Consider the following 25575-nt stretch of genomic DNA (forward strand, 5'->3'; position numbering starts at 1 on the left):
TCTCACAGGTAGAAGACACTTTCTTCTCCTTGTCTCCTCTGCCCCCTCCCCTTTCTCCTCAGTGAAGGCCAGCTCTGTCCTTACTCTGTCCTTTATTACTCACAGGATGGCAGTGAGAAGAACTGTGCTCACCCAGAAGTTCCCTGGCTGGGTGCAGAGACAGGTCCTGGACTTTTGGGTCCAACTGCTCAAACAGCAGCTGTTACATAATTCAGGGCTGAGTCGCTTTCAAGACGGGTGACAAACAGTGGGGTTTTGGCCTTCTTTAAACGAAAACATTTTGAAAATGATCATGAGCTCTCTGGGGTATTTGCAACAGCACCTAGGACATGTGTGGTTAGTACCAGAATATGTCCTGGAAGTGTGATAGGATCCTTCCACTGCTTGTCCCATTGTGCCTGGGCACAGAGGTCAGCTTTGGACCCTTGCTTTCGTGGGAGCTTGAAGAGTGTGCAAGGCTGTGTGTATGAGCACAGACTGAAGCACAGCAGGCTCCCTCTGAACAGCAAGGGGCTGCTTTACTGGGAGTGTGACTGAGCCCTGGAACTGGCTGCCTGGAGAGGCTGTGGAGTCATCACACAAATGCTTTCCTTGATAATCTAGACAAAGCTCTCCTTGGAGAGGCTGGGAGGGGCTGAGATTTCCTGGTAAAGGATTTAGTACAGTGAAGAGACATCCAAAGAAACCTCACAAAATGCAGCAGTAAAGGAAAACAAGCTTTCAGGTGCATGCTGACCAAACTGTTTATTCCCAAACTGTGAAGTGAAAGAGGTGTAACAACACCTGAAAGTGAAAACAGAAACCAGCAACAATGCAAACGTGTTCCAGAACAAAGAGTAATGCAGCCCCAGCTGTTTGCTCCCTAGCTGGTGCTGGGTGGAGATGTCTGTCACCAAATAAACCTGAAACACAAACAAGAATTATGTCACAATAATGAAAGTTCATCTTCCCTCCAAGTCTTTTAACAAGATAGTAGAAAAAGTGTCCCAGCATCATCTTTTGATTTAATTCTTCACCATGCATTAGTTCCATCTACTCCTATGAGACGGGTATCACAGAACAAAACTTAAGGCTCCAAGGCCAGAAAAGATTGAGATGTGGATATAAAGTTTCACTATTCCAATATCAGGAAGTGTTAGGAACATCATATATTTCAGAGTGCTTATAAAATGGGAAGGGAATAGAAATAAATAAATGGGAAGGAAAAATGATATAAGGTTGGCCAAAAAATCTGAAAACCAAGTCTTTGCTATTCCCCATGGATAACACATAACCTTAATGAAGAGCTTTATACACATAGTAAAACACCAGTATGTTATCTTGGATGTTTGCCTGAGCAACCACTGAGAACCACCAGCACCCGATACAGAGTAAAAGCAGAAAATAAAGATTAGCTCTCATTGTTTGGGCAGAGTACACTGCCACATCTGCAAATTGCCTTTTTCAGTTACTGGCAGCAGAAGCTCTATGTTCTACCACCCCAGGGTTCTGTATTTCAGTGCCTGTAAATTCTTAAAACTGAGGGTTTCAGTAGTGGTATGTAAAAAAGTTAATTTTTAACAACTTTTTGTTTTATATGAAATACTTTACTAACAGAATGGATGTGCGGACAGAAGGGATTTTTTCTCAAATAAACTTTAGTTGTCCACATTACTGGCAGTTTATACTTCACTTATAACTGCTGAAATTATCCCTCCCCAGTGATATGAATTTGTAGTTCATGGTCACTGCACTTACGTGTCACTGATCCAACTCCGCAAGACCCATTTCTATCAGCTTCAGATGAACCAGGTTTTTGTCATCTCCATACAAAGAAATGGTAACCTCTGGTGAAACAGTCTGAAAGTTCACAGTGTTGACAGTTACAGATTTAAATCTCAAGCTGATACTGAAAGATTTTACTGGCTACACTCACTGTCTAAATAGAACTGTGAATATAAAAAGAATGCCTGTTTTTACATAAACTGGTTTTAAAATAATAGGAATGCTCAGAAACTTCATGATTGCAGAATTAAGAACACCACACCATTTTCTCTTAGCATTCCTTCACGGTTTTCAATTTTAAACTATGAGGATTCAAAGTAAAACAAAGACTTAGAAATTAGAGTACTAGTAAGAATTTTAGGCTCAGCAAGAACAAGGGAAAAAAAAAGGCATTTCTTACAAGTATGGAAGCAGAGAGACGCTTTCCTTCAACACAGTCCACCATGGTCCACAAGGCCTTCAGGCTCCATTCTGGGGAATAAGGAATTCTTTCCACGTTTTTGTCATCTGAAGCAGGTCTGAATCCAGCCAACAGAACTCGTACTGCTTGAACTGGGTACTTCAGCAGATGACAAGGTATGTGGCGCAATCTGAAAGCAAAAGGAGAAGCGTTTGCCCACGGCAATCCACCGGCCAGTAAGGACATCAGGATGGCTGAGTGGCTCATGCAGCACTTTTCTGCTGTGGGAACCACGATTGGAGTCCCTGCTCTACAGAAACATGCCAACATCAGACCCAACAATTCCTCAGGGAGGGCTAGGCCTGCTGAAGGACTTAGCAGAGGAGCTACCAGAAAGCAGCCCAGCTTCAGAGACCCCTCCCCAGTACCCTGCTGAGGGAGAAGTCCCAGGAACCTGCAGCACAGGATCCAAGTGTGAATCACCACAATGCAGCTCCACAAACCTTTGTGGTCCAAATGCTTCACACCTGAATGTGCTCTAGACACACTACTGGTAATAGGTACTGGGGGTTTACATTGTCATCTCCCCATTCTTTATCTCTCTATCCCAGAAGCAAGGGAATGGGGAAGGAGAGAAATGCAACTCTGGAACAGAAGAGACAGTCTCCCAAGACCCTAACAGACTGTAAAGCACAAAATCTGTTCAAACCCCCATTTCTGCATCATCTTCAGCAAGGAAGTTTATGTTCCACAATAAACTTGAGAGCAAGTCACTGTGATTAAGCAGCACATATATGTGTGTGTGTGTGTATGTACTATATATACAGGTTCTATATATGCACTGTAGTTACTATGTACCATCCACATATATGTAAATGTATACGTATGAGAAATTCAGATAGGCTTACAGAACCCTAAAAGCCTGGGATGTTTGAGACACTCAGCTGACATCTGTGCCAGCACAGGAGCAGTCCAGAGCATCTCAGAACTGCACAGAACAGGGATCTGAACTTGCGTTTTCCACACAGGCAGAGCAGGGTATGTCCCACTCTGATACTCCCTTACCCCTTGGTTTATTCCCCAGCTGTCTTCTGTGTAGAAGACAGTCACACAAGACTGGGATTTGTTTGTACACCTGGATGGCTCAGCCCTTGTTTTGAGTAAAGGTTCTCACGTGCAGAAGCAGATTAACCTGAGCCCACTCACAGGTTAAGTAAGTGGAGATAATGGAGACATCTGATATAATAATGGGCTTCTCAGAACAACCTGAAACAGAGAACCAGGTGCACAACCCCCACACCCTGCAGATGGAAATTTAACCAGCCAAAACACTTTCTCTCTAACTGAAATCCAGCAGTAAATGATGGTAAAAATATATACGTAGTTCTAGAAAAACTAATAATAAATGTAACATACATATATTTATTTTTAAGTACATATTTTATAATTTAAGTGTATACATACATACACATAGACATTTTACATGCAGTTATTTCTTATTTACCTGCTGGTTGGGGCAACTAAGTAAGTACCATAGTCAACAAACTGAACCAGAATCTGAACAGGGACAAGCTGTGTAATAGAGAGGAGCTTTGCTCTATACCATAAACCATCCACATATTCTGCAAGGCAAGGCAGCTCTGTAAAAGAAAGAAAAAAAACAAAACCATCACATAACACCCCATAGTAGTCAGTGCAGTACAAACTGACCCTGAAAATCAACTTTACTTTGTGACCAAGATTAAGTCTCCTCTTCCTCAACAAAACTGTTCTATGATTTCGTTCCATGCATCCTCGAATTCTCTCTGAACTCCACTCCAATCAGTACTATGCAATTTAAGTCAAGTTTCTCTACCTCACATGGCAATGGTGAGAAATAACAGTGAATTGCTTGGTAAAATTAAGTGATCTAAACAGTTCAGTGTACCAGCTTTTCAACTTGGACTCATCTGCACAATCCAGTTAGCAAACAGACTGATCTCCCAATGAACAGACATGTTTGAAAGACAGGAGGCACATAATGCCTACAACCTCACCCAGGGTTTTATGAGTTGGCAGAATCAAGTATGAGTGAGAACTGCTTTCTTCACCAGGTTTTAGACAGGTTTTGTGTTAGTTTAGGCCCAACAACTGTGGACATTAAAGTGGTGCGCCTTAGGGCTCACACAACTTCTAAACATTTATAACATGATTTGCTGTATGTAACTTTTATCTTTTGAATATTTAATAAAACTGTCACAGTTCAGTGACAGGTGCCTTCAGGGTAAAGTTTTATTACTGCCAAATGGGATCTAAAGTCAGTTCATAACTCTAACAGGCATCAGGAGTCTGAGTTCTGTCCATCATTTTCCAGTGGAGGAGAATGACACAAAAACCTCAATTTAATGAAGAGTAAAAACGTATTACAGTATATCATGTAATTATAGTGTGATCTTACTCCTTACTCTCCAAAACTTTTATTTAAAGATACATAGAAATACAAAAGGAAACTCAGGCTTTCTGAATAGCCACATGAAACAACAGGGAAAATAAACACACAACGTACCTTTTTTGAAGTTTGTTAGATGAGGAAGTGTCTTTACAATTTTATTGCACCACTTCAGGGCTTTACTAAGGCTCTCTGAGTCACAGCTGGCAGATCTCTCTGTGGCAGAGTGCTTTGTAAGGTTCTCAGAAGAATCAAGACAAATATAAACCTATTTAAAGAAAAGGCTCTGATGTTAGTATTTTCTGCAGTTAATTTAGAAACCAGGAATTCCAACCATTATTAAAAGGTAACTTTTAATCCAGATCCCATCTTTGAAAGGTTCAGCATCTCCTTGCTCCCCTTTCTTCTCTATTTCATCATTCAACATTCAAAGTCCACACAGGAATCTTTTATTCAATCAATGGACATGACATTCTGCATTTTGCCTGGAAGATTGGGCAGAACTTCAGGAAGCTGTGTAGGCTTACACGAAATTCACTACTGTTCTGCCACATTAAATTCCAACGACCTATTTTCTTATTAAAAAAGCTAACTAGCAGACTGCAGCAGTGTAATTCTTTCAGTTAATTTTTCTAGAGAAATGCTTAGTGTTTCACTGCCCCACCTATGAGGTTGTTTCAACACAGCATTCATCCAGAGACCTGCCCCACACAACCCCCTGCAGCAATAGCTCAGGACCATTTTGCAGCCTCTAATGCTCTGAGATTGCCAGCTGTGATGTCCTTTTCCCCAGCTCAGTGGGACTGCAGCAGGTGAGGTGCTGACCAGCCACCCTTACCTCCTTGGGGGACACCAAGTGGGTGACTGTGACAGGAAAGGTTTCTCCTGGAACAGGCAGTGGCTGCAGCAGGTACGAAGGTGAAAGGTCTCCTTCAAACACCCCCTAGACCAAGACAGACTTCAGCTGAGCACCATACTGAATAACAAAACAGAAACTAACCTGGGTATGACTTCTGGTTCAAAGGAGTTACCTAAGAAGGTGTGTAACAACAACAAGCAGGGTGTCCTTGATGACAACACCCAACATTGCAATGTACAGATATTTTTCTCAGCAGCATGGCATTATCCAGTGTATCTTTTAGAACCATGTATTTGAATTCTACATGTCATTTCTGCATTTGGTTCACCACAAAATAAACCCTGGTGCATTAAATTATACTTTTAGAAGGATATATGGCACACAGCTCAGCTAGATCATAGGTCCCGAAAAGAGCTCATATTACCTATTGTACTTAAAACATGATTAGTAAAAAAATGTACAATTTCTCCAAAAAACATTTTTACACATTTATACTTGAGGAACACTGTTGGGGTCCACTGAGTTCCCACAGAACACTTTTCATTATGCCCCAAGAAAAGAGAAAAGTAAAAGCAACACATGTAACTGGGAGATGAAACAATAAATTATGACCCTTTATCTCCCCTGCAGGATCTGACAGTGGATGCAGTACAAAAAAATCATTATATTCCTCAAACTTAACTAGGAAAAAAGATTTTTTCCATTCAAAGTTCAGACCCCTACAAGTAAAGAAAGGATGTCTAACTAAATCACAGATACACATAAACTGAATGCCAGATTTCTGCAGAACTATCAGGAGCACTGTGAGTCAGAGCCCACCTGACTACACCTGGACACACACCTGGAGTAAGAGTCACTGCTGTAAAGCTCAGCACACTTGGAGGTTCTGATGCATTCTCCAACATCCTACTGCCCTACCAGGAATCTTTCAGGCTAGTGCCTAAGCCAGGATTGTCACATGGTAACAAAGACCAGCTCCTAAGCTCATCAGTGCAGTGCAATGAAAGCACATCTCAAAGACAGAGACACACTGCAGCAACAGGTGCAGTTAGCTCTGCATAAGCCACTGCTAGCAGTTACTCACAAAATAGAATGAAGTCCTTATCAGTTTAACTTACCCCAAATCACTGATTTGAAGCTGTGAAATAAAGTTACAAAACTATAGAATAAAATAATAGATAATGGTTACAACCTTGTGTAAAAATAATGCACTTTAGCTGTCCTGTGAGCATGGCTGCTGTCTCTCTACAGCTAAAACCAGAGCTGATTATGTTTGAACGTGTTCAGAGCTGCTTGCTTCCCACTTCTGCTGTTCCTGAGATTCAGCTCGAGTTCTGGATACCTTGCTTCTTTTCTGGTCAACATCTGAACACTTCTGATGTCTGTTTTCTTACAAATTGTTCTGAGTCACTTATTCCTGGAATGGATCTGCTTAATGCTATTATTCCTTGAGGAAAGCACTTCAGACTTTCTGAATGCTTCTTGCTTGCAACCTTCTTAAACAGCTTTATTTTTGTTTTCCAAATTTAATTTTTGTGTTAAAGGTACAAATCTCATTTCCAGATCCATATTTAGTTTGCTGAGCGCTGTGTGTCGTGCTGACTTTATGAAAATGCAACAAGAGATTGATGTACAATGAGGTTTTCCATGGTTACTCAGTTCTAATATACACTGAGGGATTTTTCTAACTGCATCATCAGCCCAGTGGCAGACAACTCAAGCCTTGCACCAGCAGTGACAGCAGCAGACTCTGTACTGGAAAATTATTTTCTGAAGTAAAGATGTTCATTGGAAAGAAAAGTACACTGGCAGACTTAAACAGAATTAAGAGAAAAATGCAATAACAAAGTCTTAGCAATGTAAATAAACCTGATCCTCAGATTTCAAGAACCAAAAAAAAACCCAAAAAAACAAAAAAAAACCCCCACAAACACAGAGAAATTACTTATGTATGGTTTTTTTGTGTTAAGACAATGAAGTTAGGTGGAAACTTCAATCCTCCCCTAAAGACCACCAGGTAAGTGTCCCACACTATTGGAATAAAGAACCTAGGTAACTCCCCTATAAATCACTGGCTTTATGATTAAATACTTGATTTAATTTACTCAATCCTTAGATATATTTCTATGAGTAACTAATCCCTTCAAGTGACAAAAGTACTACCTTATTCCTAGTGTTCTAGAGGAACACAAAAACTAGCTGGACTTTAAACAGAAGTGCAAAAATCTCTTTTCCTTACAGAGCCCATGAACAAACTCTTGGTAATTTGCTGTTCCACAGAATCTTAGCACATTACCATTCAGAAATAAAAAAAACCAAAGTAACAAATCCTCCTAGGTCACAACAAGCAACTGAATAATCTTTCCAAAGTTGGAACAGCAACAGCAACATGGGGACACACACAAACACACAAGTCTCACCAGCTTTTGTATGTCCTGGCAGTCTTCAGCAACACAGTACCTCTGGTATGCCATGAAGGATGAGAGTGACATCCCCCCAAAATACAGGCTGATGGACAACTTGCCCCACGGGTTATCTGGTAACTCCTATTTACACAGGACAAAACAGGATTGTAATAGTAATACTGGCTGAAGTTTTAGAAACAGTGACCAAGAAATTCAAACCTCTCTTGTTGATATGTAAGCTCCAATTGCTCATCCTAACACTAAAGTATTATCCCACATTGCTCACTCAAACCCTTCCCCTTCACAATTTATCATTAATCTGTCTGAAATGGCTTTTCAGACAATATAGATGATGTGTTTCCTTATAATTTTAATAAATAAATTTAACCACATCCAGGTAAATTATGTCAGAATTTTATCACTTAAAACAGAATTTAGAACAATTTATGCTGCCAATAGGTTGATTACTTGTTAAAATGACAACTCAACCTGAACAGGGTGAAAAACCAGCACTAACTCTAATGGACATATTTTAAGGCCTGAAAACTACAGCAAGGGTAAAATCACAGAAGTAAGTTTAGTTGTGGTTTTTCTTCTGCCTAAGAAATACATTTACTGCTATACTCCCCCATGTACCATTCTTAATGCCAGTTAGAAGAAAAAAAGACAACAAAAACTTTGCTTCATTCCACATCTATGAATAAATTGGGCTACCTTAACATGAATTTCAACCTCTTCATTTTTGAGAAGTTCTTGAAGATATTCTACTGCCTCCTGCTGCCAAATATTTCCAATCTAATTAGAGAAAACCAAGAAACCAACACATTAAGATGCTAACAAGTAATAGTCTTCCTATTCTTAGGATAGATGGAAATACACAACTACCATTAAAAAAGAAATCTGACTAGAAAACACACATCATTAGTTTGTCTACAATAATTTAATTATTATCTGCTATTTGGTGCATTAAAATTTAAGTGACAATGCAACCCACAATTTTCAGATCCTGAAATGGTTAGAAAGAGATGCTACTTGCCAAATCTAACTGATACTATGTACACAATGATGTACATGCACAAAATTGTCTGAAGCATAATCCAAAGAATTACAGAAACTAAGATAACACTCAACAAAACACAAAAACCCTTAAACGCTTTTATTCTCTGCTGTATCTGTTTGCTTTCCAGCCTGTACACTTACAAGCCTCTCTTTCACAGAATCATAGACTGGTTTGGGTTGGAAAAGACCTTAAAGATTGAATTTGAACCCTCTGCTTGTGGGCAGGGGCACCTTCCACTAAATCAGGTTGCTCCAAGCCCCCTCCAACCTGGCCTTGAATCAACAACATCCCTAGGCAGCCTGTTCCCATGTCCTGCTATCCATGTAGTTAAGATTTTATTCCTAATACCAAATCTAAACCTGCCCTCTGTCAGTTTGAAGATGTTCCCCCTTGTCCTATCACTCCCTGACTTGTAAGGAGTCCCTCCCCAGCTCTCTTGTAGCCCCCTTTAGGCACTGGCAGGTGCTGAAGATCTCCCTGGAGCCTTCTCTTCTCCAGAACAGCCCCAACTCTCTCAGCCTGTCATAGGAGGGATGCTCCAGCCCTCTGATCTTCACTGCCCTTCCCTGCACTTGCTCCACAGGTGCTGCTCTTCAGGTGCTCTCCTGACCTGCAATCCCTCTCCAGGCTTGGCACACCTGCAGACCGAAGAGGCTCTTCCCCTTCCCTGAGACACGGGCCCCACAGGGCCCCACCAGAGCAGGCTCCTCAAAGTGAGTGCCATCATCCAAGCAGCCCAGCCTCTGGCTGGGGCAACAGTCCTGTGAAGATTTCTTAACTCACCAGACTGGAGTGAACCTTTCAAATTCCTTCCCTCTGCCAGGCAGGACTGATGAAAAAACTACTGGCAGGCCACAGATCCTTACAAACACTCTTGGGATCTGCAACCCGTGCAGATACAGCCAGGAGCAGTCTGAGGGGTACCACTGGTGTCAACAGGAGTAGATAACTAACTCATGGCACTGGGTAACAGTGAGAGGGCTGGCAGCCTCTCAGTGATGTCCCTGATACAAACAGGCAGGAGCACCATCCCTCTTTGGAGTGTCAGGTCAGCACCTGGGCCCCTCTGAACCCCTCTGCAGGGAGCAGCCACTCCTGTCTCCTATCACCCACTGCCTTTTGCCAGCTGCACTGGGGGCTACACGGGGAGCAGAGGGTGCTGCCCTCCTCAGCCCTGGCCTCTCTCCTGATGGGACAGCTCTGTCCTCATCAGCCCCCAGAGTGATGAAGCAGTGCTGCAAGTGCACCTCACACTCTGGAGAAAATCTCTTCTTGCAGGTCCTTGCCATTGCAAGCTTCCACTCTTCTGCATGATTGCCCCTTCTCTTTTCTACACGTGCTGCTGGGAGGGTTTCTGGCTGTTTGGCTGCAGGTCCACTGCAGACTGCACTTGGAATCAGCTATCCAACCCCTCCTCAGCCTCCTTGATTCTACACAGCCCTCTCACCACCTGCTCCAGGAGCTTTCCTACCTGGGCATGCTACCTCTTGCTGGCAGGTCTGCTGCCTGTCCCTGCCCCACCACCCCTGCAGCCTGCCTTACTCTATCACTTTAACTATTCTCAGCAAATAAAAGTAAGCTGGTAATTTCAGCATTTCACTTTTACTAAGTGCACCATTCAGAGTAAGCAAGGTGTGATGGTACATGATGTTATTTACACACCAATTACTGACAAAAACCCCTAAAACAATTCAGCTGTATTAGTTTACATTGTTTCCTACACAGCAAAGATCAGAATGTTAGAAACACTGTTTTGCAGGACTTCACAATCAGATTGTCTTGCCATTCTGCATTAAGAAACCCAGGACTTACTTTTTGCTGATGCTATTGTAAAATGAATTGTCATTTCAGAGTACCCCCATGCGAACCCCACAGTGTCCTGTCTCTCAAAGGTTTAACTCCACTGACAGCTGCCTTTCAAAAGGCAAACGTGTTGGGCCCTGACAAGGACCTGCTGAAGCAATCCCCATCATCTCTTCTCTGAATCCTGGCAGGCAGGAGAAGAGAGCAGTACTGCTCTTTCTGACTAAGCAGGCATTGATTGGAGTAGCCACCTACCAACACATGGAATGTGTCACTACTCACCGGCAGCGTCTTGTAGAGCTGACAGGGGATGCAAAATGGAGGAATGCCCGTGTAGAATGTGGTTGGATACAGGTGACACTGAGGAATGCTCTCTATGTAGCCACGATCGATGTACTGCACCTACAGGAAATGCAAAGCTTTCCTGAAATAATTCCCAAAATACTTAAGTTCAGTAAGGGAATACGTTCCTTTACAGCATTACTTTTATGGAGGAAAAAAAAAAAATGGTTTGATGGTAAGTAGGTGATGAAACAAAGTGAAAAAGCAAGAAAAGATTAAAAAAAGTGGTGTGGCAGATTAGAAATTCAGTTTATAAACTTCTCTTGCAAGAATTCCTACCTTTTGTGGAACAACCAACACCGATTTGAAATTAAAGGAAAAAAATTTGTGACCTATGACAGATGAGTCAGACACAAGAGCTTAGGTAAGATGAACTGCTAAGGAGAAGAAGGCTCTATACCTGTGCAGCAGAAAGAATTTGAAACAGCCAATACTTTTTGGGTGGAGATTAGGGCAAGTGTGGGATTATAAACCTAATTGTTTTCAAAGCACTCTACATACTACAAGAACAGCAAAATAAAAAACCTAAAAGGGATTACTTACAGGAGATCAAGAGCAGCTTTTTACTTAAGAAAATGAATCATTACTAGGGAAACTACAGGAAAAATTGTGACAACTGAATTAGGTAGACAGATCTGATCTTTAAAATAAATGCAAAAATGAGGACAGTAATTCACACCTTTAAGCAGAATGAACAACTGTATAGGTCAGCTGAATGAAATAATGTTAAATCCATTATTTGTTTCAGAGGATTGGATTATATGCCTTTTTTAAATACACATATGCAGATATACATACACCCTCCCCCCTTACCCCATACAATCAAACTTACCTGGAGAGTACTACCACTGACTTCTACAATTTTAGCTCGATACCACACAGTATCTGATCCTCTCACAACACAAGCTTCTCCCTTCTTCCAGCAGTAGGGTATCAGGAGACCAAGGCCTTTGAAGGTATTTTGTATTTCAGCCATCAATTTGTTTAGTGCAGTTTCTTGGGAGAGGAGGTGAAATTAAAAAAATAATTAAGAATAAGTCTCTAATATTAATGCAAAATATTTCCATCAGTAAACCCCATCAGATCATGATGACATGTATAAACAAACACATGCAGCTCTAAAATACATTTTCCAACACCGATACAATATGAATGTTCAATATCTAATGTATGCAGAAGACTTATTAACAGTAAACTGCATTTCCAATTCTGAAGCCATTAGTAATTCTGAATTCTAATCTCAGAAGAACTTACAAAATTTATAGACTCTCTATAAGTGACACCTAGGCAGCACTATATCAGAGCAAAACAAAGCATGAACAAGACAACAACTCCCAAGCCACTGTTTCAGTGGTAGGACACCAAGAAACAACACAGAAGAGGTGTCCAGAAGAACCTCTCCTGCTATGGTACAGCCTACAGCAAGAACTGCAGGAAGAACACAGTCTTTTGCAAGCGGTGTTACTGTACTTGGAATTTCAAAGTTTCAGGAATAAAAATAGTTACATAATCTAGTAGGTAAATGCACTTGTGGAGCAAAAAAAAGACAGAATTAATGGTCTCATACGTAAATATTTCTCTAAAGCACAATATCCTAACATGGAACTGAAGAGTGACACTGCATCAGTTAGAAGAAAATGAAAGAGGAATATTCCAGAACATGTACCAGATAGGTGTTCTGATACACATTCTGATACCCAAGAGCACTCAGGTTCATAAATCTATTTTCTTCTACGTAAACTCACCAAATGATTTTGGTATTATATAAATAGTTCCATCGCCTCCAATACAACTCACTACAGCCTGGAAAACTTTTGCTTCAGGCACAATGGGAGACTTATATACTTCATCCATTTCTGAATGAGGCAACGACTCATGTATTTTGAGTGATTTTTGTTCACTCTCTGAAATAGTGGTATTTTCCTCTGGAACAGTCCTGTTTATTGCAAATTCAATTTTGGAATTACAACCATCCAGCTGTGTGTCCTCCTGCTCAAAATGTACTTCAAGATGCTCCTTGGAGACTAAACAATCCCCATCGTCTTTAACAGTTCTAGAAGATTAATCAAATATCAATGTATTAGCTGACAAAGAACTTCCAAAGTGCAAAACTACAAACTAATACAAGTAACACAGAGAAGTGGCAAAGGTATCTCAAAATACTGTCAAGTATCTCATCTACAAACTTAGAGAAATGAAATGTACCATGGATACAAAAAATAACATTCTACTCAAGTAAGTCCACTGAAGATGGAGGTCTGCTGCTACACCTGTAGAACACAATCCAATTTTTTAAATTCACTTATTAGTTTGGTCAAATATGAACATCAGAGTCTGAAAGAATATAAAAGAAAAGTATCCAAACCTTCTGTTTCTAAGAGCCAAACCCTGTTCAATAAGGTATTCGGAAGTATCAGTCATTTTTCCTGTTTCATCTTTGCAAAGAATTTTCACAGGCAATGCACAACCCAGAACATTTTCCTGGAAAAAATGGGAGAGTTGGACAACATACTACAAATATGCATTTCTTCTAAACTACAGGCATATTTTTCATTTTATTGGTACTGACTGTCAATCAGACATCCTTGAACAACTGGTGCCCACATGAGAAGACACAGATTTATTTAATCCATATGACAGTTCCAATCATTTTACCAACTGTTCTATGCTACACATGACATTAAAAAAGAGTTGTAGAGTAAAAGCTTGCTTTTCCCTTCAGCTTTTTTAATAGAATCAAATGCCAAACACTTGTTTTCCAGCAGGAGATTTAAACCCATGCATAAATAACTCCACTCATCACTGCTTTTATTTCCACACACACTGTAAAATATCACTGGCAGCTGATAACAGACACTGAACAAATCAAACCCTTCTAATAATATTTTTTTTTAAACCATGGAAGAGATAAATTGCTAATGATATTCATACAGCACTGGACTAATTCTCCCAGTCTCTGAGGCTTGAAAATTAATAAAGTAGCTGCTGAAATAATTCTCAAAAAACCTGAGCAGCTTGCTTATCTATCCATAAAGACTGTCAGCATCCAGTGACCCCAAAGATACATCTACTATTCTTCAGTAACCAAATATATCAAATATGAAGTCCTCTCCACACTGGAGCCAACTGCTCTAGTGCTCCAGTGAATAACAAAAGTAAAGCACAAAGAAGAAAAAGCACCTTTTTACCTAGAGCAAACAGCTATACAATCAAGTTCTAATCACGACTTTTTGAAAGGTAAAATATTCAGCAAAAAAATCCCAAATTAGCAGACAGCGTGACAGGAATTTTATAATTACCACTGGTTTTGATTACCAACCTGTATGACTACTTTCACTTGTGCTCCAGTTAGGTAATAGGACAAGCATTCACACACTGTTGCTGTCCACTGTGTGCTTCCACCTGTGGGTCTAACATAGAACAAATGATAATCTCTAGGTACAAAAGAAGTTGGCATCTCCTGAGTATAACCACCACCTCTTACCTCTACTAAAACTTGGCTTTTTTTCTACACTGCCTAAACTGTTAAAGAAAAAAAAAAGAATCTCTCAAGTCAAGAGTAACATGAAGTCATTATAAATTTCTGGATTTCTACAACCAGAAAAATTACAAAATACAAGCCCAGAATTTCAAAATGAGGAGGATAATGAGTTCTAGAAGTTATGACAACCTGTCATAACAGTCTAGAAAAGAGACCTTCTGTACAGTTTCAGGAGATCCAATTCATCTCAAATTCTGAGCCAAGGGAAAAAAGCATTCAATGAAATCAATCTGTTCACAACTCAGCCTATAAACATTATTTATTTCTACAGCACAGCTTTTGCTTTACTGCTATAGAGTATAACCCTTAGAAAAAACTAAACCTTTATTAAATAAATCACAACCACTACCCCATTTCTTTATTCAAAAAGCAAACCACACCCAAATCTTACATAATCAGTGCAAACAAAGGTACGTCATTATTAATGACATATAACGCTGCCACTCAGGAAAGGCTACCTTATTTCTGTCAGTGAACATTCTACTGCTAAAGTCCTAATGGTCTTCATGTTTTCTTCAAGTTTCCTTAGACAGCCAACCTCCACTGTTTTTTCAGCTCCAGAATCATAAAGTAGTACCTGTTACACACAAGAAACCACAAAACAGAAAAAAAAAACCCTCTCTTGCTGTTATCTGCAAGAAATGATAATTCAAAGCATCCCTGAAGAGGTTAAAAAAATTTCCAACATTATTAGGATTTAACAAATGTTTTTTGCACTGAAATACTTAATGACAACTCATGCAACTACCACAGCATAGCAAAGGGACAAACCATACAAGTGTGCTCAATGGGGCTTAAGCAACTTTACTGACTTCTTGGTAAACCAAGAAACACTGAAATCACTCTCCTCTACCCCTTGCTTTTTATTCTGATGGGTTTAAATTGCTGTTTGAAGGCTCCTGGGCTCAGAAAGCAGATGACACAAACCTGAAGTACACCAAGTCCCATTTCTGCTTCCTACTAAAAAGACCCCTGGGCACAACCTGATGATGGTGGAAAAAAACCCAATAGCCACGCAGTCCTGCACTACCTGCATGATCAAAAAGCCATTCTCACTTTGGAGACATGTAAATATCTAGTCACAAAATGCTTTTTCTGGTGCTCATTATTTTCAAATTGGTACAACAAAACACATGTTTCAAGCAGTACTGTGTGAGGTTACTGTGGAAAATGTCATAGCTACTGGCACAGTGCACCACCATCAGCTTAGGGTTCATGCAATTGCCTGACTACATGTGATCTTGTGGTGGGTGTTGCACTTGGTTCAACTGGCTCCCTCTTTCAGCAAGAATCATTAAGTTTGAATTACTGTAACCATCAGTTTCACACAGCTGCTGGAATCTAAAATGCATTGTTAAGACTGTAGCTTGGGAATCTCTGCCACATTCCTAAGGGCAGTGTAAATAATGAGAAAGTCAACCTCATGACCCTTCCTCAATTCACTGCTAAAGGCACCTGAGTTTTGACAAGACAGTGAACTGATTTGCAGCAATGTACAGCATTACTCAGACTCTCAACAAAAGCAAAAGTCTGTGAGAAAATATTAACACAGAAGAAAGAAACAAAGATTTGACCTCATTTTAATCAGTGGATGCTCCCAAGTTTAGAAAGGAAAGTATGAACCCTGTTATGATAAGGGCTTTACCTCTGCACTTGATTCAGAGACAATCCTGCGGATCTGACCTCTCTGCCACTGTCCCACATCGTGTACGTAAACAGCACAGTGCATTTCCCTCTCCCACTTCACAGACTGTGGCTGGGAGTCTTTGTACATGGAGGCCATCTCCTCCTGTAAACTGACATTCAAAAAACCACTTTTCTAGAGACAAAATGCAATGCAGTAAATAAAAGGCTTATTCATACATTGTTTAACTAGCATACAATGAAGCTGTACTGCTTCAACAGATGCACAGTGATGTAGTTTTTCTTCATGACATGCTAAAAATAGATGAAATATGAGTTACAAAACATGCATCCTCATTAAAAGTCTGTAAACCTATCATGTTAACTTAGATACTAGAATTAATCTGAGCAGATCTGAGTGCTTTGTATGGCACTATTTGAAAACTACACCGTTTTCTCTTGACAGCTTGGGAGTGTGGTCCTCAATGTCATGACTACATAAATGAAAATCCAGACAGTTACAACCAAGAAGATTAAAAGATAAATGAATGCATAAGCAACTTGCACTAAACCACAACACACTCTTAAATATTTCCAAAGAGTAGGCATGACTAACTAAATGTTACCTAAATATCAAAGGCAGGCTGATATACACTGTGTCTAGAAATTGTGTTCAGTCTTCCTAACAGGGTACTGGAAACACTTTGAAAAAAAAACCAAACCCAAACAAAACCCTGCTATTACCACTAATAGTAAGTTCTAAGACTTGGGATACAGGTTTGATTTAACCAGATTTCTAATGAGGGAATGGGAAGGAGAGAAGAAAGAGCAGGAAGATTCAATCTTTCTGGACAGTGTTGTGTTCATCAGACTCCAATACTTACTACAATAAAACTGATTTGAAATATGAGTGAGATCATATACTTAACTTGGAATCAGAACTATTTAAGAAGCCACAATATAGTGCCAATCTCTCTTTTGCGCCTATACTTTCCTCAACAAAGACAAGTAGGTCAGCAACCTTCAAGAAGTACACAGTATCAAATTCAACTATCATCAGAGTTTGCACTAACTATACTTCACCACTTTGTCATAAGGAGACTTTAACTAAAGGAAAGTTCTCTGAATTTCAGTACCTTTTCAGTATACTTTCTGATGCCAGCAACTGTACAAAAATTTTACTAGGAGATACAACATGACTAATTGTCCCATATAACTCCTTGTTACAAAGTGATCTGAAATCTCCATCCACAGATTCCACGTCTGTAGGAATAAAAGCTTCTGAGGCTTTAGAAATTTCTTCTAGAGGATCATCCCATATTTCATTAGACTTTACTTCTGTTTTTTCAGTGTACCTGTAAAAGCACAAAATAGTTAGAATGGAAAGTTTAAACTGATTTTAAATTAAGTCAAAAAGGCTCAATAACAAAATAACAGGAATTATTCAACATGAAAAAAGTGAGTTGTAGCTTCGACAAAACATTAGTAAGTTCTACTTCTAAACACTAATGATAGTAATAACATTTTTATTCTCCTTCAGAAGGTATCCTTGCACATTCAGGGAACAGAAGAGACACCACAGGGAACACCAAGATCTTAAGAAGAGAATATTTGGAGTGGCCTCTTGCCCCACAAATTAAGGAACAAAGGCCTCCGGGGGGGTCCATTCTTAAGCACAGAAATAAAAGAAGGAAGGAGTAGCACAGATAAAACTGCTGTGTCCTGACACCAACTCCCTGCACTACTCACTGCCTCCCTGAATGGGCTGAGTGTAACTCAAGTGCAGGAGAGGAATGAGAGCTGCTTGGAATAAACTCAACCTGGGAAAGGGGGAGGGCAGGTGCCATAAATCTTTGTCTTCTGCGTACCAATGCCTGAATTAGTAATTCAGTGCTTACGCTAATTAGTAATAACTAAGTAAAAGTACTGTTTTGCCTCCAACAGTACTTGGTAAGTGATTTCTCAGTCTTTATTTTGACCCATGAGTTTTCTTGCTCAAATTTCTTTTATTTTCTCCCCAGTCCAACTAAAGAAGGTGGAATGAGCAAGGGATCATAAAATCCACCCTGTTCAAGGGATCAGCGTTACACAACAACTTAGGGTAAAGGAATATACCCGCTTGACTGAAGGCTGGAAACAGGATCTAAGTACACATGGGACACAACAAAATACCTTTGTGGCAGGGAAAAAATAACTCAGCTGTTCAGGCTGCTTACAAAAATCTTACTAGAAATTGTGACTATGACAGTATTAGAGTATTACTAAGATTTAGTAACATTTCTGAGCTAGGAGAGAAAATCCACTTACATGCTCCCTTCTAGAAAAAGCAAATTCAGGAATTTCCTTTTGAATGAATGAAAATTTCCCATTTAATGACATATTTCCATTAGTATTCAAAAAATATTAATGAACGATTAACTACAGATTTTCATGAATACAGTCCATGGATTATCTTGGTAAAAAGCCAGCAAACTAAATGCAGCAGTGTTATAGCCTCATCAAGCCTCATCTCCCCCAGCACACTTCCCAACTCTGCTGTCTTCCCAACCCTTGTGTTGCTGTCATAGCTGGTTACCCAAATGTCTTATAGACCTCCCAAAGAGATGGCTCACTGTATGAGCAGGTTTAAGACACAAATTCCTTTCCTTACTACATGGGAATGGGAACCTTACAGTGAACACTTTGGGAAGATTTGGCACTTAAGGACACAGACACTACAAGTACAATGCAAACATCTAATTTCCAATTTTTTCACAGGTACAACTTCAATACATTAGTTAAGATTTAGTTTGAGAATTCAACTACTGAACTGCAGTTACACTCTAAATTACACCAGCTGACGGATGTGATCTTAAAATCAATTTATTGCAGATGTAGTAAATTCCAGCCACTGGAGGCAACACACAAACAACAGCAGTTTCAATTGACAAATTCAGTATTTCCAAATACTTTAAAAGTAATGCACAATGTATTTACCCAGGTATGTAGGATGCCAAGTCTTCCTCAACTAGCTGGCAGTTAATACTAAATTTTTTCCCATTATCAACAGAGGCATTGAAGAGTTCAATAGATAAGATGTTATTATCTAAAATTTCTGTGAATGAATAATAACAACAAAGTTAGTGCCAATCAATGACAGCATGAAGACTCTGGTTTCAGAAAAATGACAAGTAGTGCTAAAAGACAGAATTCTCCAAAATTACATTTGATGTACAAAATAATTGATTATGAACATCAACAACATGCAGATGCTTAGCTTTGCACATATCCATAAAATTAACTTAAAATACACCAATAATCACAAAATACTTTTGTACAAAAACTCCAACTGCATAGTTCCATTTATCAAATGGGCTCCAATTCATCATTCCACAAGGGCTGAACAAGTGGCTACATATGAACAATATACGGTATTGAGAAAAATCCTACTAAGTCATATATGTGTTATCTGAAGTTATTGTCTTTTTTGGCAATGTTTTAGAGCAGCAGCAATCACACTCCCAGCTACCAATAAAGTCAGGAAACATCACAGCTAGTACTTTTGGAAACAAGCCCACCTGAATAATCAGAATACTTATATCATGTAACACTGGTGTGGTCTGTAAGACAAGACACGAACAGAACTTTTGTTGCAAGTTTTATCTGTCATGCCTCCTCCAATCAGAGGAGAGAACTTAGATATTCTCACTCCAGGATATCTCTAGCAGGTATGAACACAAGCATTTCAAATAAATACTATTTTAAATATCTAAGTGATTGTTTCTACATTGGAGACAACTTAATATATAAATTGAATTTAATACACTGCTGATAACTTACCAATAACTGAACACAACATAAGCTTATCTTCAGTCATTTCTTCAAATCTTTCCTTGGCTTCTCTGTTCCACTCATTTGCCCCTTTGAATGGCTCAATGCAAGCCAGCCTACACCTGATTGCCTGAAGAATAACCCAAGATTATGCAGCTAACATCACATACAGATCACGATCATCTCATTATGACTGAATCACAGGCTTTGCTTTGCACTCAAGCAAGACAGCACGACCTTGCCTTCTGGATTCCACATTTTGAACTAAATCAGATTGTGGTAAAGATCCCTGCCTTCCCAGTAGCTGAGCATGAACCTCACATTCAGAGACCTTCTTGCTGAGATGCAAAGAGTCTAAAACTCTTTTTCTCCTTTTCTGGTAAGGCATAGAACTGGTGCAGAGATCAGTAAAGATTATTGCACAGTGATAAAAAAAGCCTACTGGTGCCTTCAAGGAGTAAAGAAAAACCCCTACCAACATATGAATTTTCAAAGTTCAGCATAATTTGGATTGGTAACCAAAACGATCAAATTAATAGCGAAGAAAAAAATAATTTCCTTTTATGGGCATTTTTTAATTTGACAAAAATACTTTGCCACTTTCTTTCCCAGTCAGTTTTCCTCCTTATCAAAACAAAGACACTCCAACCATTCCTCAAGTTAGAAAAACACAAAATTTTAAATGCAAACAAAAATATATATAAAAACCCCTTCTTATTATGAGATTATCATTTAAAAAGGAAAAAAAAAGGTAAAAATTAATTTGGCGTATTATGGAAATAAATTTAAGTAAATTAAATACACATGTATATACACATTTCTATATACCTCTTCTGCAGGATGTATACTGCAGGGCAACATAATTTTTTTATCTTTCAGGTGTAAATTAACACTGAAGTTTTCAATATGCATCCAAAACATTAAGTCAGATGCTGCATAATGGTGGGCAAAAACAAAGTTCCTCAACATTTTATCTATTTAAGATATTTCAGAAGGTGAACAATTCTCCCTTTCCCCTCTCATTCACTAATTTAATTTGACTTTGAGTGTTTAATCCAGGCATTTACCTTTTCTGGAAAGCTCAGGAACTCCTGTTTGACTCTGCGTATGTCTTTATGAGTTAAGTTAGCAACGTTGCCGTAGTCAACGTATTTTACCAGAACTTCCCGACAACTTGGCAGCCCTCCAAGGAAAACAATCCAAGATATTTCAACAAAAAATTAGTATCTGATACAGGTTAAAGCACCAGAATTTCAGAGCAGACCCCACATTCATGCCATATGATCACCTAGTATAAATTTTTTTTAAATTTTTATACCCCAACGAAAATGACTATTCTTTAGGAGCCAGTTCCTTCAGGTCCCTGAAATGACAGCCCTGGCATTTTGGCCCCCTTTGTGAGACACTGGCACACTGAACATATGCCAAGTAGACATGCTACACTGCTCACATACAGACAACACAGACTCAGCACAAGCACAACCTCCCCACTCCCTTTGGAATTACTCTGGAGAATTATGAACCAGCACCAGATACACTCACAGGCTGGCTGGAATAGCCAAAGCTGGGGTTCACACTGTAATAGCAAGAGAAATACTACTTAAAATAATTACATAATAGAATTTCAATAATCTCTAGAGGATGGAATATGTTGCATCTCTGATTAGAAAGAGGTGGTGTATAAACCAGTCTATTAATAGCAAAAGAATATGAATTAGTACTACTGACTTTATGAAGCTACCTGGTAGCACCATGATTCCCAGTAAAAATACTGGCTGGATGTTACTGCTCATATCCAGCGTGTGACTCTGACCTGCCAGCACATCTGATTTTGCAACCAAGCATTAGAGCAAAAGAGTCAATACTTCACCTATAATCTGTGCTCTATACCAATTCCCATCTTCCTGCTTTGCAATGCATGCCTGGCCTTCAACTGGGCAGAAAATTTCAAAGTTTTTACCATTCTCTTGTTTATATATCTCCTGAATTTTCTGTGGAAGAGCTAAAGATTCCACACTCTCTCTCTGAAATAAAAACAACAAACCACACATACACAGATGTTCTTTTTAAATGGCATTTTTACACTTTTAAGGGATAATTTTTTTTCCTAGTACTCTACTTTCCAGTGTTCCTGCCAAAATTAAAGTGGTTATAAATACATAAAGTGAATTAAAGACCCTAACAATTATTGGATAGTGGCCTATTCAATAAATTGTAACCAGTAAAATACTGCACACCCACAAAAGAATTAATAATGTTACAGAACTTACAAAAACTTTCCAGGATTTTAAGAATTCCTGAATTTTAACTAGGCTGAATCAATGACTGTTGGAATTAATCTCACCTACTAATTCTAGGAACCCAACCACTGGTAACAAGTGACAAAACTTAACAGAAGTTGTAGCTTATTTAGTGTGGACTACAAATAGCTCAACATTAGAATGTATGAATAATTTCATCTGAACAGGCTTTATTTCTAAACTTACCAAGCGAAGATAGAAATCACTCGGACTATTAATGTGACAAACCACAACAAAGACCTCTTCTCCTTCCTGTGGAATATTTGGTGGACTGTACTGCAAGACAGTGCCGTTTTCCAGCTGGCTGGGAAGCTGCAATTTAAACCTAAGGTAAACAAAGCGAAATTTTGAATAAATTCAGTCAAAATGAACTGCAAATGAACCCTTTTATATTCAAATGTCAAATTTCCCATTAAAAAACCACAAAATGATCTTATAAAAATTACTTATTGATTCATACTTATATGTATAGCTTCAACTTTCCTTCTTGCAGGTGGTGGAGCCAATTCTCTGCAATCCTTCTCCCACTGCCTACCAGCCAAACCAAACAGATCCCAGTCTCATTTCTGTGTGGTTTTCTGTCGGTGACAGACATCAAGGGCTTCTCATTTAGAGAGACTCCACTGCTATTTAAAATTTGTACAGAAACATATATTTTGCCATTTTCTAAAATAAAGTTCCCCCATGTAAATTAAGCCTGACTAGTGCAAATGAGTACAGCATGGTGTGCATTGGTGAAGGTGAAAAAAGGAAATCAGCAGGCACTGCTGAAGGTTAATACACCACACATTAACATATGGAACACTGCAGAAGCAACCACCTTAGCAAACTTCACTTGGTAACCATTATTCTGTTATCAGTTATGGCACAGAGGAGCAGGATCCAAAGGAAGACACATACCTTGCCAAATCTAAGAAAACCAATGCATCCTTGAGAGACAGTGGTGTATTACTGCTTACTTCATTAAATGGAGGTTTTCTCAGATCCACAACGAGAACACCATCCTCTTCTCTAAATACCATCATTGAAACAACTTTATTATTTACCATTTCTAAAAATTTTGTCTTTGCCTCCTCTCCCCAACCTTCATCCTGTATTAGAAAGAAAAAGTTACTGAGGATGTCAGAGAACGTTAAACAAAAAAGACAAACTTTAATTAAAAATTAAGATAAAGTAAATGCAAGGAAGAAAGCACAGTTGCATCTGAACAGATGAAATACTGAATATGGTCAGACTTGTCTAGTCCATAGCCAGGAATTCTTTCATCATGGATTATATGTGTATTAAACAGTACAAAACTGAGTCAAGTTAAAGGATTGCAGTTTCCACCATGTTTCTGCTGCAGATGCCCTCAGATTGTTTTGATACATGAACCAGAACCATCTTACCTTACTTTCATTTCATGACTTTCCCATGAATTGAGAGAGCAGAAATATAAGTTTGTCGTCTTGTGTCTTTACACAAACGCACAACCTGATCTGATCAATTTACACACTGCTGCTCTCCACAGCATCCCTTGTAACACTTTATCTACTTTGAAAAAGCCTGCCTGAATTTATTTCTCTGGGATCAAGTTAATGCATTTCTCATTTTATACTGCAGAACTGTGCTTTTTAGGCACAGAAAAAACTGAAAGTACATATAAGGAAGGCATTTTATCTACACTTGTGAAAATTGTTCCAGCACTTTCCTATTTAAAGTTACTTCAGTCACCATCAGACTGGTAAAAACCTCTCAAAATTGATCAACAGTTAACACTATCAGAAATGCACAGCTGTACTGGACTTAGTTCATTTCCATGTGAATGTGGCAAGAATAAAGCAAGCCTAATAAAAAGTCAATATTGAAGAAAATAATACTGCAATATATATGCCTTTTTTGGTAATGGAATAAAGGTTGACAGTACTTTGTGGTTATACTGAAAGAGAATAAATAACACTTCACAATAGTGGCAAAAATTTTTAAGTAACAAGTACAATCCCTGAAGGGATTATCTTAAATTTTTTTCAGAAGCCATTTATTCTTTGGATGACTTTTGAGAGTTACTACTTGCATAGTTATCACACAGACACAAAAGAAGAGAATCAGTTTTACAATTACTTTTTAAACTTCACCAAAAAACACGTCTAAAGTATGAGCAGTGAGATTTAAGCCTGAAATATGGATTTGCAGTCTCACAAGCTTTTTAAGACAGACTGCTATAAGCTTTTGTTTCTTTTCCAATGAAAGCAATGCAACACATCTTTTTACAAGAGAATCTAACTTAAAAAAATACACTCTGTACACTTGAGTTTCCTTCTGTTTATACTGGAATAAGATAATTTTAAATTTCATATTTAAATTCTTCAACAGAAATCTTATGAGGAAGGTCCTGAAATACTTCAAGCAGTTTGTACTTACTTCATTTTTGGGAACAACATCCTTCAGTGAACATCGTACTGCTAAAGGAGGAATGGCTGCAAGCTCTGCCTCAATGTGCTGGTCAGGCTTCCTCACAAACAGACAAATGTCATGGGTTTCAATAGTTTGCAGAGCAGTAGGATCAGGCCTTTCAGTGGGATCACATCTAATGTCAATGGGAATAAATGCAGCACTAGCTTAAAAGCAAAAACCTCAAATCCAATGCCTAAAACCCCCCCAAACCAAACCCCAGACTTTTAAGTTACTATTGCAGTAATTGGCATAATATCATGTCAATAAAACAGAATTCTAAAGTCTCAGTGAAATGCATTTTTTTAAAGCATTTAGTACTTACATGCTCTCTTTTGCAACTCAAGTCTCAGTTAAATATTTTAATTATTGTATTAAATATTAATATTTAATATAGTCTTGTACACTTGTGCACTTAAATACAGTGCAACTTTTTCTGAGGAGAATATGTATGAAGAGAATACCAGAGCCATTTGGATATCTGGCTAACTGCCTGTGTGAACGTGAGCAAGGACTTGTTTCTCAGGAGAGACCTTGAATAACAACAGCAAAGACAACAACTGCAGACAAAAATCCCTCTCTCCATAAACATACCCTGAGAAAATCAGAACTACAGAGCTTCCAAAGTCAATCAGGAATACTTTTAGCAATGCAACATCACACACTTTGTATCTTATTGGATCACAATGCTTCTTCCTCCGATTTTTACTTTCTACAGGAATTAGTTCAGTGATAGTTCCACGACACCACATTCCAGTTTCCTTACTCTTAACGAAAGTTCTAGCACCTATATAGAAACAAATAAAAAAG

At 38.8% G+C, this 25575-nt stretch overlaps 1 protein-coding gene across 5 annotated transcripts in view; it reads right to left on the reverse strand.

Moving 5' to 3' along the window:
• Positions 1 to 725: 725 nt before the first annotated feature.
• The window catches only part of RNF17 (ring finger protein 17), a 39779-nt gene continuing 14929 nt past the window's right edge, over positions 726 to 25575 (reverse strand). For all 5 annotated transcript variants that reach the window (XM_064409311.1, XM_064409309.1, XM_064409312.1 and 2 more), the window contains 24 exons: positions 25360 to 25552; positions 24736 to 24901; positions 23236 to 23426; positions 22522 to 22660; positions 21906 to 22059; positions 21103 to 21218; positions 20045 to 20165; positions 19202 to 19319; positions 17362 to 17580; positions 16248 to 16398; positions 15061 to 15179; positions 14381 to 14471; positions 13427 to 13542; positions 12807 to 13114; positions 11894 to 12057; positions 11002 to 11121; positions 8571 to 8651; positions 7872 to 7997; positions 5431 to 5535; positions 4710 to 4860; positions 3669 to 3804; positions 2165 to 2354; positions 1738 to 1839; positions 726 to 902 (listed from right to left, as the gene is read on the reverse strand). In XM_064409311.1, coding sequence (XP_064265381.1) covers positions 1741 to 1839; positions 2165 to 2354; positions 3669 to 3804; positions 4710 to 4860; positions 5431 to 5535; positions 7872 to 7997; positions 8571 to 8651; positions 11002 to 11121; positions 11894 to 12057; positions 12807 to 13114; positions 13427 to 13542; positions 14381 to 14471; positions 15061 to 15179; positions 16248 to 16398; positions 17362 to 17580; positions 19202 to 19319; positions 20045 to 20165; positions 21103 to 21218; positions 21906 to 22059; positions 22522 to 22660; positions 23236 to 23426; positions 24736 to 24901; positions 25360 to 25552 — 3374 coding nt within the window. In that variant the 3' untranslated portion in view covers positions 726 to 902; positions 1738 to 1740. The remainder of the gene's footprint in view (positions 903 to 1737; positions 1840 to 2164; positions 2355 to 3668; positions 3805 to 4709; positions 4861 to 5430; positions 5536 to 7871; positions 7998 to 8570; positions 8652 to 11001; positions 11122 to 11893; positions 12058 to 12806; positions 13115 to 13426; positions 13543 to 14380; positions 14472 to 15060; positions 15180 to 16247; positions 16399 to 17361; positions 17581 to 19201; positions 19320 to 20044; positions 20166 to 21102; positions 21219 to 21905; positions 22060 to 22521; positions 22661 to 23235; positions 23427 to 24735; positions 24902 to 25359; positions 25553 to 25575) is intronic.

The sequence above is a fragment of the Passer domesticus genome, chromosome 2, assembly GCF_036417665.1.
Source record: "Passer domesticus isolate bPasDom1 chromosome 2, bPasDom1.hap1, whole genome shotgun sequence".
Taxonomy (NCBI): domain Eukaryota; kingdom Metazoa; phylum Chordata; class Aves; order Passeriformes; family Passeridae; genus Passer; species Passer domesticus.